This window comes from Grampus griseus (assembly GCF_964374135.1).
Source record: "Grampus griseus genome assembly, chromosome: 3".
In the NCBI taxonomy this organism is placed as follows: domain Eukaryota; kingdom Metazoa; phylum Chordata; class Mammalia; order Artiodactyla; family Delphinidae; genus Grampus; species Grampus griseus.
The window spans coordinates 56619180-56636003 of record NC_139019.1 but is presented as its reverse complement, the minus strand read 5'-3'; the positions used below and the strand labels follow the sequence as shown (position 1 = coordinate 56636003).

At 37.0% G+C, this 16824-nt stretch overlaps 1 protein-coding gene across 1 annotated transcript in view; it reads right to left on the bottom strand.

Moving 5' to 3' along the window:
- The window catches only part of LOC309819825 (transportin-1-like), a gene marked incomplete at its 5' end in the record, with an annotated part of 42575 nt that overhangs the window by 20630 nt on the left and 5121 nt on the right, over positions 1-16824 (bottom strand). Inside the window, 2 exons of the mRNA XM_082650292.1 lie at positions 4173-4277; positions 4492-4507. Of these exons, the coding sequence (XP_082506418.1) occupies positions 4173-4277; positions 4492-4507 (121 nt within the window). The remainder of the gene's footprint in view (positions 1-4172; positions 4278-4491; positions 4508-16824) is intronic.

Here is a 16824-nt window from a genome sequence, read left to right as displayed (position 1 = left end):
GCTTTTAGTTTTATTGATCTTGTATTGTTTTCTTTGTTTTGATTTCGTTTATTTCTGTTCTGATCTTTATGATTTCTTTCCTTCTGCTAACTTTGAGTTTTTTTCATTCTTCTTCCTCTAGTTCCTAGGTGTAAGGTTAGATTGTTTGAGATTTTTCTTGTTTCTTGAGGTAGGCTTGTATAGCTATTAACTTCCCTCTTAGAACTGCTTTTGCTGCATCCCATAGGTTTTGGATCATCGTGTTTTCATTGTCATTTGTCTCTAGGTATTTTTTGATTTCCTCTTTGATTTCTTCAGTGATCTCTTGGTTATTTAGTAATGTATTTATTAGCCTCAATGTGTTTCTGTTTTTTACATTTTTTTCCCTGTAATTGATTTCTAATCTCACAGCACTGTGGTCTGAAAAGATGCTTGATATGATTTCAATTTTCTTCAATTTACTGAGGCTTGATTTGTGACCCAAGATGTGATCTATCCTGGGAATGTTCTGTGAGCACTTGAGAAGAAAGTGTAATCTGCTGTTTTTGGATGGAATGTCCTATAAATATCAATTAAATCTATCTGGTCTATTGTGCCATTTAAAGCTTGTGTTCCTTATCAATTTTCTGTTTGGATGATCTGTCCATTGGTGTAAGTGAGGTGTTAATATCCCCCACTATTAATGCATTAGTATCAATTTCCTCTTGTATAGCTGTTAGCAGTTGCCTTAGGTATTGAGGTGCTTCTATGTTGGGTGCATCTTGGATTGACTCCTTGATCATTATGTAGTGTCCTTCCTTGTCTCTTGTACCATTCTTTATTTTAAAGCCTATATTATCTGATATGAGCATTGCTACTCCAGCTTTCTTTTGATTTCCATTTGCATGGAGTATCTTTTTGCACCCCCCCCCACTTTCAGTCTGTTTGTTTCCCTAGGTCTAAAGTGGGTTTCTTGTAGATAGCATATATATGGGTCTTGTTTTTGTATCCATTTTATAAGCCTGTGTCTTTTGGTTGGAGCATTTAATCCATTCATGTTTAAGGTAATTATCAATATGTATATTACTATTACCATTTTCTTAATTGTTTTCAGTTTGTTTTTGTAGGTCTTTTCCTTCTCTTGTGTTTCCTGCCTAGAGAAGGTCCTTTAGCATTTGTTGTAGAGCTGTTTTGGTGGTGCTGAATTCTCTTAGCTTTTGCTTGTCCATAAAGCTTTGGATTTCCCCATTGAATCTGAATGAGATCCTTGCCAGGTAGAATAATGTTGGTTGTAGGTTCTTCCCTTTCATCACTTTAATTATGTCATGCCACTCCCTCTGGCTTGTAGAGGTTTTGCTGAGAAATCAGCTGTTAACCTTATGGGAGTTCCCTTGTATGTTATTTGTTGTTCTTCCCTTGCTGCTTTCAATAATTTTTCTTTGTCTTTAATTTTTGCCAATTTGATTACTATGTGTCTCAGCATGTTTCTCCTTGGGTTTATCTTGTATGGGACTCTTTGCGCTTCCTGGACTTGGGTGGCTGTTTCCTTTCACATATTAGGGAAGTTTTTTACTATAATCTCTTCAAATATTTTCTTGGGTCCTTTTTCTCTCTCTTCTTCTGGGACCCCTATAATGTGAATGTTGTTGCACTTAATGTTGTCCCAGAGGTCTCTTAGGCTGTCTTCATTTCTTTTCATTGTTTTTTCTTTATTCTGTTCTGTAGAAGTGAATTCCACCATTCTATCTTCCACGTCACTTATCCGTTCTTCTGCCACAGTTACTATGCTATTGATTCCCTCTAGTGTATTTTTCATTTCAGTTATTGTATTGTTCATCTATGTTTGTTTGTTCTTTAATTCTTCTAGGTCTTTGTTAAACATTTCTTGCATCTTCTCGATCTTTGCCTCCATTCTTTTTCTGAGATACTGGATCATCTTCACTCTCATTATTCTGAATTCTTTTTCTGGAAGATTGCCTATCTCCACTTCATTTAGTTGGTTTTCTGGGGTTTTATCTTTTTCCTTCATCTGGTACATAACCTTCTGCCTTTTCATCTTGTCTGTCTTTCTGTGAATGTGGTTTTTGTTCCACAGGCTGCAGGATTGTAGTTCTTCTTGCTTCTGCTGTCTGTCCTCTGGTGAATGAGGCTATCTAAGAGGCTTGTCTCTTTTTATATTTTCTAAATTTTCTACAGTAAGCACACAGTAATTTTTTTTTTTTTTTTTGTGGTACGCGGGCCTCTCACTGCTGTGGCCTCTCCTGTTGTGGAGCACAGGCTCCGGACACGCAGGCTTAGCGGCCATTGCTCATAGGCCTAGCCACTCCGCGACATGTGGGATCTTCCCAGATCGGGGCACGAACCCGTGTCCCCTGCATTGGCAGGCGGACTCTCAACCATTGCACCACCAGGGAAGCCCCACACATTAATTTTATGCTAGGAATATAATCAGTGGTGCACCAATAGCAAAAAAAGTCTTAAAATCCTAACACTGATTTTTCTGTTGATTTCATTTCTATTCCTTGTAAAAGTAGAAAGCATATTATTCTTGAGGTGAAAGCCTGGATCTTAGTGTTCATGTTCTGCTCCTTCAGCAGATGATCTTCCAGGAGGGTTATCCAGTTTTAACGGCATTTACTGGCTTGGTGTTTTTAGGTTAGAGTGCCATCTTTGGGACATAACTGGCATAACTGGTTGCCACCATTTGCTGATTATGTGAAATGCACAATTCAAATATGATTTTGTGACATGGGCAGTTAATTATTCAGTTAGCCCAGGGATCAGGACGTGTAGATGAAACTCAAAGCAGTCCCTCACTGCTTTGTTTCATTGAGAGAACTTCCTCTGATCTCCTCACCAACAGCCTCATCCTCCTCCTATCTACTCCAGAGCAAACTTCACAAGTGATTTTGAAGTCACTGTTCTCCTGGTTCTCTTTACCTTCCAGGTTAAAGTTAAAATATCCTTAGAATTTCGTAATATTTAGGCCTCAGACTTCTTGTTTATAGAACCATCCTCCTTCATTCCCCAGCCTTACTATGCTAAGAGATTAGCCAGTTTCCCTCTCTCTCTCTCTCTGTGTGTGTCTCTCCCCCATTCTGTTCTATTGACCTGGAATGCCATTCCTGTTTCTTCATTTGGCTATTTCCTGCAGTCCTGCCAGACTCAGCTGAAAGGTCACTTCTTCAGAGAAGCCTTTCTCAACTCCATTCAGCTGGGCACCCCTCTCTTCTCCCATAGCCCTCTCATTCACACCCCTCATGAAACACTTGTCATACTGTATTTTATTTCTTCATGCATCTGACTGTGAGGTTCTTGATGGCAAGGACCTTAATTCAACCTCTCCGTTCCCAGCACTCAGCTCACAGGTAATAGTGAAATACTAAAAACATTTTTTTTTTTTGGCGGTACACAGGCCTTTCACTGTTGTGGCCTCTCCCGTTGCGGAGCACAGGCTCCGGACGCGCAGGCTCAGCGGCCATGGCTTACGGGCCCAGCCGCTCCGCGGCATGTGGGATCTTCCCAGACCGGGGCATGAACCCGTGTTCCCTGCATCGGCAGGCAGACTCTCAACCACTGCGCCACGAGGGAAGCCCTAAAAACATTTTTAATGAATGAATGAATGAGCATTGAAACGAGGTCACAGGGGCTCCCATATCATTTTTCTTTTTCTCACTTCATCTTTAAAAGGAAGATCATAGGGTGGATTGAATGAGAAAATATTTGAAAAGTAATTAGCATAATGCTTGGTGCATGATAATAAATATTTATTTTTTCACTCTTTTGTTGACAGTTCCTATCTAGCTTCAGGTTCCCCACACCTGGTGGCTCATGCCTTACTCATACAAAAGTCTCCACCTCCACCTCCTTGTTAAATAGGTAAGACTTCCCGGTCAAGCAATACTTATGCTGATCACATGCAAACACTGTGACTTTTGTACTAACACCTCATCATCACTCACCACACATACTCACTGCCTCCTATTAAACACACATTCAGCATCTCTGTTACCTTTAACTCAGTCATCTTACTCATCACAGGGAAACTCAGCTCTATGGATTTCTAACCAAGGCGTGGTCTTTTTAAGAAAAAATTTTTCAATACTTAAGGTTGATCCTTTATGCCAATGACAGTAAATACAGATAGCCCTCAATTTTCATTTTTTCCCCTCAACTCACTTTTTCCACATTGTATATTGGTACCACTGCATTACCTTTCTTATGCACAATTCAAACTGCTTATGAGCTAATGAAAAAGCACTTTGTGCCAGCATGTGATACCCACTTGCCAACAGTTCAGTACCAATCACCATCTTTAGCTGCAAAAAAGGATTTATTCGTATAATTATTGGAATGGTTTTATTGCCTTTTCCTTTATTATTTTTTTCTGCATTCAATTTCACTTAATTTTGTTATTTTTAAAAATGATACGACACAATCTTTTGCTTATTCACTTTCTTAACAATCCACAAAAGCACTGGCAGATCTCCAACAGTAATTCTTTCCTAGTATGAACTCTATTTTTTCACTTACTTTTATTTCAAATAAGCTGAAATAGAATTTAAAGAAGTTTTCACAAATTAATTTTTATTATCTGTATTTATTATTTAGTCCATGTTTAAAAGATTGCAACAACCATTTACACATGGACACATGGTAACATTCAAGAAAAAAGTAAAAAATTGTATATCATATTTAGTGACAGTAACTGGCTTTTTGGGAATGGGATTTTTTCCATGTAATATGTTTAATAAGTGTAATATTTAGGATTCATTTATTTGGTTTTCATGGTTGTTTTTGAAATATATTATGATGGAAAGTAAATGAATTGTATCTTACTATTGGGAACTTTATTTTGCCCTCTACTGTATGATTTTCTGGGGTTTTTTTGTTTTGTTTTTTTGTTTTTTGTTTTGAATACTGAGCTTATATATAAGAAATAGAGGAAATGGTTTTGAAAGAAAATAAAAACTATCAACCAGTCAATGGTTATAATGAAAAGTATTTATCAGCAGTCTCAAATTTCCAGAAGTTTTAACTTTTTTCTGAAGTATTTATCCTGTGTAAAATATCACACTAGAAAAGGCAAAGCATTAGATTAGTGCTATTTTTGAATGGCTCAAAGTTATGCATTTATATATTCAATTTAATTTTATTTTTAATCAAAATTCCATCGTTTGCTATTTTTTCTAAACTTGAGTGTATCAGAAGTGCCAAGATAAGTTTAAAAAAAAAAGGTAATGGGTGGTGACTGCACTTACCAGATATCAAAACATACTAAAAACAATGTAGTACATCTGTAACAATAGTCAGAATTATCAGCATACTTAATAATATGTCAGTGTAATAAAGGACAGACTAGAAATGTGTCTAAGCATATATGGTAATTTATAATAATCATTTAATGGTTCATTCTTTTATTCAATCAACTTATATTTATTGATTGTCAGAAGCTGCATAAATGATGGGTATACATCAGGTAATCATAGTTCTTACTAGATTATTAAAAATTAAAGAATTGTTTAAATCAATTGTTATTAAGTTTGCGTTTAAGCAAGTTCTATCAGGAACTGTTGGTGGCAGGCGCTTGCCCAGCTAAGCCTGCACGGGGCCACTTAGGTAGCTCCCAGCTCAGCAGGCAGCCTCCAGGTCCTGACCCCTGCGCCCACGGCCCTAGGCAAAGACAAGGGCTCACCTGAGGCTCGGCAGCTGGCACGGCTGTCAGGTTAGGTCATGGTGGAGTCTGATTTTTGTGATGCTTCCCTTCACTGTTAGCTGTTGAGGAAGTGTCCCTCCCTGTGTCTCAGATGAAGAGCCATTTGTGAGTACCAGCATCTGTGCTACCAGTGTGAAACCTAGTTGGTCCATTCATTGATTGCTCAGTTGAGCGCTCAATTCATCCATTTGCCAATCAAGACTTCTGGATGGAATCTGCCTCACCTGTTTCTTTCCAAGGAAAGCACGGTAAAGGCTTCAGCCGTAAGTTGCCTCTTTCTCTGTGCCCGGAGACGACCCTCACCATTTCCCTGTGCAGCCCTGCATGGTGTGGGGCCCTCTCCTCTCCAGAACTGCACAGAGCAAGGCACTGGAAATACAATAAACCAGCAGCCATTGATGGTGCCTTCACAGAGCTGATAATTTTGGTGGGAAAAACTAAGGAAGAAGCAAAATTTGTGACCCTGAACCAAGATGGTGGAGTAAAAGCATGTGCTCTCACTCCCTCTTGTGAGAACACCAGAATCACAACTAGCTGCTGGACAATCATCAACAGGAAGACACTGGAGCTCACCAAAAAAGATACCCCACATCCAAAGACAAACGAGAAGCCACAATAAGAAGGTAAGAGGGGCACAATCACAGTAAAATCAAATCCCATAACTGTTGGGTGGGTTACTCAGATACTGGAGAACACATATAACACAGAAGTCCACCCACTGGAGTGAAGTTCTGAGCTCCACATCAGGCTTCCCAACCTAGGGGTCTGGCAACAGGAGGAGGAATTCCTAGAGAATCAGATTTTGAAGTCTAGTGTGAGTTGATAGCAGGACTTCAACAGGACTGGAGGAAACAGAGACTCCACTCTTGGAAGGCACACACAAAGTAGTGTGTGCATCAGGACCCAGGAGAAGGAGCAGTGACCCCAGGGGAGACTGAACCAGACTTACCTGCTAGTGTTGGAGGGTCCCCTGCAGAGGCAGGAGGTGGCTGTGGCTCACCGTGGGGACAAGGACACTGGCAGCAGAAGTTCTGGGAAGTACTCCTTGGCATGAGCCCTCCCAGAGTCTGCCATTACCCCACCAAAGAGCCCAGGTAAGCCCCAGTGTTGGGTTGCCTCAGGCCAAACAACCAACAGGGAGGGAACCCAGCCCCAACCATCAGCAGTCAAATGGATTAAAGTTTACTGAGCTCTGTCCACCAGAGCAACAGTCAGCTCTAGCCACCACCAGTCCTTCCCATCAGGAAACTTGCACAAGCCTCTTAGCCTCATCCAACAGAGGGCAGACAGCAGAAGCAAGAAGAACTACAGTCCTGCAGCCTGTGGAACAAAAACCACATTCACAGAAAGATAGACATGATGAAAAGGCAAAGGGCTATGTACCAGATGAAGGAACAAGATACAACCCCAGAAAAACAACTAAATGAAGTGGAGATAGGCAATCTTCCAGAAAAAAGAATTCAGAATAATGATAGTGAAGATGATCCAGGACCTCGGAAAAACAATGGAGGCAAAGATCGAGAGGATGTAAGAAATGTTTAACAAAGACCTAGAAGAATTAAAGAGCAAATAAACAGAGATGAACAATACAATAACTGAAATGAAAAGTACACTAGAAGGAATCAACAGCAGAATAACTGAGGCAGAAGAACGGATAAGTGACCTGGAAGACAGAATGGTGGAATTCACTGCTGAGGAACAGAATAAAGAAAAAAAAAATAAAAAGAAATGAAGACAGCCTAAGAGACCTCTGAGACAACATTAAACGTAACAACATTCGCATTATAGGGGTCCCAGAAGGAGAAGAGAGAGTGAAAGGACCCGAGAAAATATTTGAAGAAATTATAGTCGAAAACTTCCCTAACTTGTGAAAGGAAATAGCCACCCAAGTTGAGGAAGCGCAGAGAGTCCCATACAGGATAAACCCAAGGAGAAACACGTCAAGACACAGAGTAATTAAATTGCCAAAAATTAAAGACAAAGAAAAATTATTGAAAGCAGCAAGGGAAAAACAAGTAACATACAAGGGAATTCCCATAAGGTTAACAGCTGATTTCTCAGCATAAACTCTAAAAGCCAGAAGGGAGTGGCATGATAAAGTTATGAAAGGGAAGAACCTACAACAAAGAGTGCTCTACCTGGCAAGGATCTCATTCAGATTCGATGGAGAAATCAAAAACTTTACAGACAAGCAAAAGCTAAGAGAATTCAGCACCACCAAACCAGCTCTACAACAAATGCTTAAGGAAATTCTCTAAGTGGGAAACACAAGAGAAGAAAAGGACCTACAAAAACAAAAACAAAACAATTAAGAAAATGGTCATAGGAACATACATATCAATAATTACCTCAAACGTGAATGGATTAAATGGTCCAACCAAAAGACACAGGCTTGCTGAATGCACACAAAAAGAAGACCCATATATATGCTGTCAATAAGAGACCCACTTCAGACCTAGGGACACATAAGACTGAAAGTCAGGGGATGGAAAAAGATACTCCATGCAAATGGAAATCCGAAGAAAGCTGGAGTAGCAATACTCATATCAGATAAAATAGACTTTAAAATAAAGAATGTTACAAGAGACAAGGAAGGACACTACATAATGATCAAGGGGTCAATCCAATAAGAAGATATAACAATTATAAATATATATGCGCCCAACATAGGAGCACCTCAATACATAAGGCAACTGCTAAAAACTATAAAAGAGGAAATCGACAGTAACACAGTAATAGTGGGGGACTTTAACACCTCACTTACACCAGTGGACAGATCTTCCAAACAGAAAATTAATAAAGAAACAGAAGCATTAAACGACACAAAGACCAGATAGATTTAATTGATATTTAAAGGACATTCCATCCAAAAACAACAGATTACACTTTCTTCTCAAGTGTGCACAGAACATTCTCCAGGATAGATCACATCTTGGGTCACAAGTCAAGCCTCAGTAAATTTAAGAAAATGGAAATCAAATCAAGCATCTTTTCTGACCACAATGCTATGAGATTAGAAATCAATTACAGGAAAAAAAAAAGTAAAAAACGCAAACAAATGAAGGCTAAACAATACGTTACTAAATAACCAAGAGATCACTGAAGAAATCAAAGAGGAAATCAAAAAATACCTAGAGACAAATGACAATGAAAACACAATGATCCAAAGCCTATGGGATGCAGTAAAAGCAGTTCTAAGAGGGAAGTTTATAGCTATACAAGCCTACCTCAAGAAACAAGAAAAGTATCAAATAAACAATCTAACCTTACACCTAAAGGAACTAGAGAAAGAAGAAAAAACTAAACTCAAAGGTAGCAGAAGGAAAGAAATCATAAAGATCAGAGCGGAAATAAATGAAATAGAAACAAAGAAAACAATAGCAAAGATCAATAAAACTAAAAGCTGGTTCTTTGAGAAGATAAGCAAAATTGATAAACCATTAGCCAGACTCATCAAGAAAAAGAGGGAGAGGACTCAAATCAATAAAATTAGATATGAAAAAGGAGAAGTTAAAACAGACACCACAGAAATACAAAGCATCCTAAGAGACTACTACAAGCAACTTTATGCCAATACAATGGACAACGTGGAAGATATGGACACATTCTTAGAAAGGTATAACCTCCAAGACTGAACCAGGAAGAAATAGAAGATATGAACAGACCAATCACAAGTAATGAAATTGAAGCTGTGATTAAAAATCTTCCAACGTGGGGCTTCCCTGGTGGCGCGGTGGTTGGGAGTCCGCCTGCCGATGCAGGGGACACGGGTTCGTGCCCCGGTCCGGAAGGATCCCACATGCCGCGGAGCAGCTGGGCCCGTGAGCTATGGCTGCTGAGCCTGCACGTCCGGAGCCTGTGCTCCGCAACGGGAGAGGCCACGGTAGTGGGAGGTCCGTGTACGGCAAAAAAAAAAAAAAAAAAATCTTCAAACAAAAGTCCAGGACCAGATGGCTTTACAGGTGAATTCTATCAAACATTTAGAGAAGAGCTAACACCCACCCTTCTCAAACTCTTCCAAAAAATTTCAGAGGAAGGAACACTCCCAAACTCATTCTATGAGGCCACCATCACCGTGATACCAAAACCAGACAAAGATACTACAAAAAAAGAAAATTACAGACCAATATCACTGATGAATATAGATGCAAAAATCCTCAACAAATACTAGCAAACAGAATCCAACAACACATTAAAAGAATCATACACCATGATCAAGTGGGATTTATCTTAGGGATGCAAGGATTCTTCAACATATGCAAACCAATGAATGTGATACACTATACTAACAAATTGAAGAATAAAACCCATATGATCATCTGAATAGATGCAGAAAAAGCTTTTGACAAAATTCAACACCCTTTTATTATAAAAACGCTCCAGAAAGTGGGCATAGAGGGAACATAACTCAACATAATAAAGGCCATATATGACAAACCCAAAGCAAACATCAATCTCAATGGTGAAAAACTGAAAGCATTTCCTCTAAGATCAGGAAAAAGACAAGGATGTCCACTCTCACCGCTATTATTCTACATAGTTTTGGAAGTCCTAGCCACAGCAATCAGAGAAGAAAAAGAAATAAAAGTAATGCAAATTGGACAAGAAAAAGTGAAACTGTCACTGTTTGCAGATGACATGATACTATACACAGAGAATCCTAAAGATGCCACCAGAAAACTACTAGAGCTAATCAATGAATTTGGTAAAGTAGCAGGATACATAATTAATGCACAGAAATCTCTTGCATTCCTATACACTAATGATGAAAAATCTGAAACAGAAATTAAGACAACTCTCCCATTTACCATTGCAACAAAAAGAGTAAAATAACTAGGAATAAACCTACCTAGGGAGACAAAACACCTGTATGCAAAAAAGTATAAGACACTGATGAAAGGAATTAAAGATGATACCAACAGATGGAGAGATATACCATGGTCTTGGATTGGATGAATCAATATTGTGAAAATGACTATACTACCCAAAGCAATCTACAGATTCATTGCAATCACTATCAAATTACCAGTGGCATTTTTTACAGAACTAGAACAAAAAATATTAAAATTTGTATGGAGACACAAAAGACCCCGAATAGCCAAAACTGTCTTGATGGAAAAAAGCGGAGCTGGAGGAATCAGATTCCCTGACTTCAGACTATACTACAAAGCTACAGTAATCAAGACAATATGGTACTGGCACAAAAACAGAAACATGGATCAATGGAACAATATAGAAAGCCAGAGATAAACCCACATACCTATGGTCAACTAATCTTGACAAAGGAGGCAAGGATATACAATAGAGAAAAGACAGTCTCTTCAATAAGTGGTGCTGGGAAAACCGGACAGCTTCTTGCAAAAGAATGAAATTAGAACACTCCCTAACACCATACACAAAAATAAACTCAAAGTGGATTGGAGACCTAAATGTAAGACCAGAAAACTATAAAACTGTTAGAGGAAAACAAGAACACTGTATGACTTAAATCACAGCAGGAGCTTTTTTGATCCACCTCTTAAAGTAATGGAAATCAAACAAAAAAAAACAAATGGGACCTAATGAAACTTCAAAGCTTTTGCACAGCAAAGGAAAGCATAAACAAACAAAAGACAACCCTCAGAATGGGAGAAAATATTTGCAAATGAAGAAACTGACAAAGGATTAATCTCCAAAATTTACAAAGCGGCTCATGCAGGCTCAATATCAAAAAAACAAACAACCCAATCCAAAAATGGGCAGAATATCTAAACAGACATTTCTCCAAAGAAGACATACAGCTGGCCAAAAAGCACATAAAAAGATACTCAACATCACTAATTATTAGAGAAATGCAAATCAGAACTACAATAAGGTATCACCTCACACCAGTCAGAATGGCCATCATCAAAAAATCTACAAACAATAAATGCTGGAGAGGGTGTGGGGAAAAGGGAACACTCCTACACTGTTGGTGGGAATGTAAACTGGTACAACCACTATGGAGAAGAGTATGGAGGTTCCTTAAAAAACAAAAATAGAGCTACCATATGATACAGCAATTCCACTCCTGGGCATGTATCTGGAGAAAACCATAATTCGGAAAGATACACGCACCCCAATGTTCACTGCACTATTTACAATAGCCAGGATGTGGAAGGAGCCTAAATGTCCATCAACAGAGGAATGGATAAGGAAGATGTGGTACATATATACAATGGAATATTACTCAGCCACAAAAAGAATGAAATAATGCCATTTGCAGCAACACAGATGGACCTAGAGACTGTTATATTGAGTGAAGTCAGTCAAAGACAAATATCATATGATATCACTTATATATGGAGACTAAAAAAATGGTACATAGGAACTTATTTACAAAACAGAAAGAGTCAGGGATGTAGAAAACAAACTTATGGTTCCCAGGGAGGAAGGGGGACAGGGATAAATTGGAAGATTGGGATAGACATATACACACTATTATATATAAAATAGATAACTAATAAGGACCTACTGTATAGCACAGGGAACGCTACTTAGTAAATACTCTGTAATGGCCTACATTGGAAAAGAATCTAAAAAAGAGTGGATATGTGTGTGTGTGTGTAAATATATATGTGTGCGTATATATATATATATATATATACACACACATAACTGATTCACTTGCTGTACATCTGATACTTAACATAACATTGTAAATCAACTATACTCCAATAAAAATTATTTAAAAAATTAGATTACCTATACAATAACTTATATACAGAGACTATCTAGGAAGGCTATACAATAAACTGTTGTCTTCAGAGAGGTGAGTGGGCTAAAAAGGGACGGTATCCATCTTCTACTTTATTTCTAAATGGTGTGACATTTTTACAATAAGCCTACATTCAGTATTTGTATTCCTTTTAATAAAAGAGATGACAGTGTTTAAAATATAAAAACAGTAAACTTAAAGGAATTAATCCAAAAGAAATAAATCAAAAAGGAAAAAAAGAGCTCTACCGACAAGGTTATCATAGTTTGATAAAAAGTTTGGAAATTTAAATTCTAACTTCTTAAGACATTAAGAACTTAAACTTCCAATAAGAAAATAGTTAAATAAATCAGAATATTATATCTAATCTGAAATATTATGTTGTCACCAAAAGGGAACCATAATGTCTGTAAACATGGAATTCCAGGTATACTGAAATATTTATGATGACTAGTTAAAAAAAATATATCAAAACATGTTAAGTAAAGGTCAAAATACTAATTTCAGTTCCTTCTGTAGATATGATGGTTTTATCTTGGACAGCTTTCTTAAACTTTGGTTTGTTTCCTCACTGTCCAATCATACACACTGAAATGAGTCTACTGAGGACAAAAGGTATGAGAGAATACTTTGGAAACACGTTACAATGTCCACAGTCCACTGCTTCCAAATTCTACCTTTCATTGTTCTGGGGGGCATGGAAAAAGTGTGAATAGGCAAAAGAAACTCATACTCATGAGTACCAGCTGTGGGGTTATTAATAAAGCACCTTCTTAATAACCTAGTGAGAAAAGTATCATGATCCCTATTTTACAAACGAGTAACTAAAGCTCAGAGAGGTAATATTATTTCCACAAGGCCATAAATGTTAAGTAAATTTCCTTTCTTTACCCCAGATGTAAAAATCTCTGTCCACATTAATGTCCTCAGTGTTTGCTGTGGTTTTACTTCAAATAGTCACCATGCTTTAAGACACACTAAATAAATATGTATGAAACCAATGTTAAGCACACCTCTACTTTCAATGAGGTAATTTTGCAAGCCCTCATTAACCAAAGGAATACTAACAGTAAAAAGGAAGCAGTGGGATTTCAAATTTGTAAAAAGGAAAATATGAGCAACCCAAACTTTCATGTTCAAAGTCCTTCTAAATTCTAAAATAGATTAACGGTAGTAATTCAACATTATAGCTAGTATACCATAACTAAATAAAATTATAATACACAGAACCATACTGTGTAAGCTACAGGGATCTTGCAAGAGAACCAACTCCATCTGGATCACCAACAGTTAAATCATTTATGATATCTGTCAATAATTTCACGAAAATGATGAGGATGGATGGCAGACCATAAAATATTGAAGAGTTCACCTGAGGTGAGGTAAAGAAGTAAAGACAGTGAGCCCCATCTATTGTTTGAATCTTTTTAAGATGAAAGAAACTGCAGCAAGCTAAAAAGTTAAGGCAGCAGAGAGGGAAAAGTTTAAAGAGAGAATTTATCTATTTGATAGAGTGAGGTCCCTAAGGATAAGAAAAAAATTATGCTATCCAAGACCATAAATAGAAAGCCTGGTTAGGAAGAAGATAATTCACATGAAAATGTATCTATAAGTTTTGGGGAAAACGTGAAGGGTCACCTGTTTTCCCTACAAAGCAGAAGTGCTCAAATTGAATGAAGAGAACTTCAAAAGAGTGATAAAGGTATCAAATAGTTGCTCTGGTGAATGGAAGATAAAAGCTGATCTGGAACAGGAAAAATTGGCAGATGGTATGAAGGGTCCACTTGATGTTGAAGACCATGGATTTCTATAGCCACCAATCCTCCTAGCAGTGTAACTTTTCCCAACAGTATTTAAGAAGTAGCAAAGACAGTTCGATTAATCCAGAGCAGGGGGCAGCTGGAGGTTTATGGTCAGTACTGTTGATTTGTGGATCATGATATCTGTGCCAGATAGAGAAAGAATAAGAAGATGTGTAGGAAATAGGGGACTGATAAGGCGGGGAAAGTCAAAAAGTGAGGTAGGAAAGAGATATTGGAGTTAACTGTGACCACGTGGCAATATGGCATGTGTCTGACAAATTCCAGTCATACAAAGCAGATCATTATTTTTTAACAAATCTAACTCTTAAGAAGCTTTCTCCTGAAGCCTCATGTAGAAAACAAGAAGAGAATTTTAACGCAACATCATGGAAAGGCAATGATGTTAATACCAACAATGAGTGTTTACTGAGTACTTAAGTATATGCCAAGCACTGGGTTAGTTGTTTTACATGGATTAATTCATAAATAAGCCCCAGGAGATATTAATGTACAAGAATAAAGGTGGAAAAAAAATAATTCAGGGGAAAAAAAGAAGACCCGTTCTACCAGATAACAAAATATATTAGCAAATGTTCAATAATCAATAGAGCATAGTACTGGCTAAAAAAAAAAACACAAAAAAAACAAAAAAAAAACAGAAAAAGGAAAAGAAAAAACAAGAATACACGACACAGCCCAGAAAGATAAAAGAGTTTAACCTTACTCTTTATTACCTTAATGCTTTCTATGTGAATTCATTTTAATAAGAAAGATCTCATCACATTAACAATTTTGATTCCTCAGCAAACATTTTTTGCTCATACTAAACAAGAATCTGGTTAACAGATCTAGGAAAAACAGTTCTTTTACTGTGTTTTTAATCTCCGGATCAGACTGATGTTGGTATTTTCCCATCCTCACAATACACTATTTGAACCAAAAATAAAAGCAGTCTTGTTTAATCTAAAAATGGTTCCCAAACCAGTGGTTTGGAAGACATATAAATCAAATCCATTTATCACTGGAATGGGTTGTTTAATGTTCGCACATAGCACACAACTAAATGGGAACTGCTGATCTTTTAGCCTGCTACCAAGTTCTTCATTGCTTACCAATGTTTAGATTTTATTAGGGTAATAAAAGAGACCACCAACCTATAACTGCTCTTATCATCTCCTAATGTTACAGCTTAGGTTTTCATTAATAAAATCTCTTCAGTTTTATAAGAATGTCTGTTTATATAACTTTTAGGATTATATGATCCTATGGTAAGAAACAAGCATATCATAAAACTGCAATCTCAAATCAGGGAGAAGAGAATAATTAATATATGAATTTCCTAAGGGGGGAAAAATCCATTTAGCACATCACCTTGCACTTTACTCCCAAATAAATTCTAGATTGACTGGAATAAGACATAAGTGGCTTTGTTTTCTCGGTAGGGAAAGAATTTATTGGAAAAGAAAAGGAACTTAACTGACTACATGAAAATAAGAATATCCAAGTACCCTAACTTCTGAAAAAAATGTGACTCCACTAATACAACAACATATTAAAACAAACGGTTTTGTTTTTTGCTCATCCAGAGGGCTAAGACTGGAAAAATTATGATTAATGGATTGCAAAAGTTGTGACAAGATGGGACCCTGCTGGTGGGGTGTAAACTGGTATAACTTCCCTAGAGAACTATGTGGAATATTTATGAAGACGCTTTAAAATGCTCAGGCCCTTTGACCTTGGTAAAAATTACTTCTAAGAACTCTACTTGAAAGAAATCACTACTTATGGACAAAGAAAGATGCTCAGTCCAGGATTATTTATGAGTTAAAAAAAAAAAAAGGGCAAACAACTAAACATTCAACAAAAGAAGAAGAGTCGATTATATATACATGGTACACACACCATGATGGAACAGTACTGAAAGTTTAAAGACTAATGACATGGAGGAAAGTGCACAACTTACAATAACTGAAAAGAGCCAACCACAAAATAGTAAAATCAAATATTTAAGCATCAACTATAGCCAGATGTCACGTACATACTACCAAATTTATTTCTTCCCAAAACACTCTGAATATATCACATTTGGTATATGGTACTAACAGAGAAAAACATTAAAAGACAACACACCAAAAATACTAACAATGATGACTCAAGGGGGTGGAAATCCAAGACATTTTAAGTTTTCTACATGTTAATTTTCTTTTATGAGCCTGTATTTTCTTTATTTTCAAAAGAACATGAGCATTACTTTTTAAAGTAACTGACTTTAATATATGAAATCATTATGTTGTACACGTAAAACTAATATGCTGTTTTATATCAAATTCAACTTATCTCAATAAGACTGGAAAAAATATATTAAAAAAAATAACTGATTTAACAGCATTCACTGGGTTAAAAATAGGCGTAACAATAGATTGACCAAAAATTGCATAGCATCACAACTAGTAGGAAATCCACGAGACCCCATAGTCAAATTATAAGATTATAAAAAATTGTGCCATGGATTATCCAAAATTAGTTATAATTCAGCATAAACCACCCTCATGTAATTTAGAAAACAAAAGTAACTGCTTCTTTAAAAATGTCTTTACTTATAGCATCGGTAA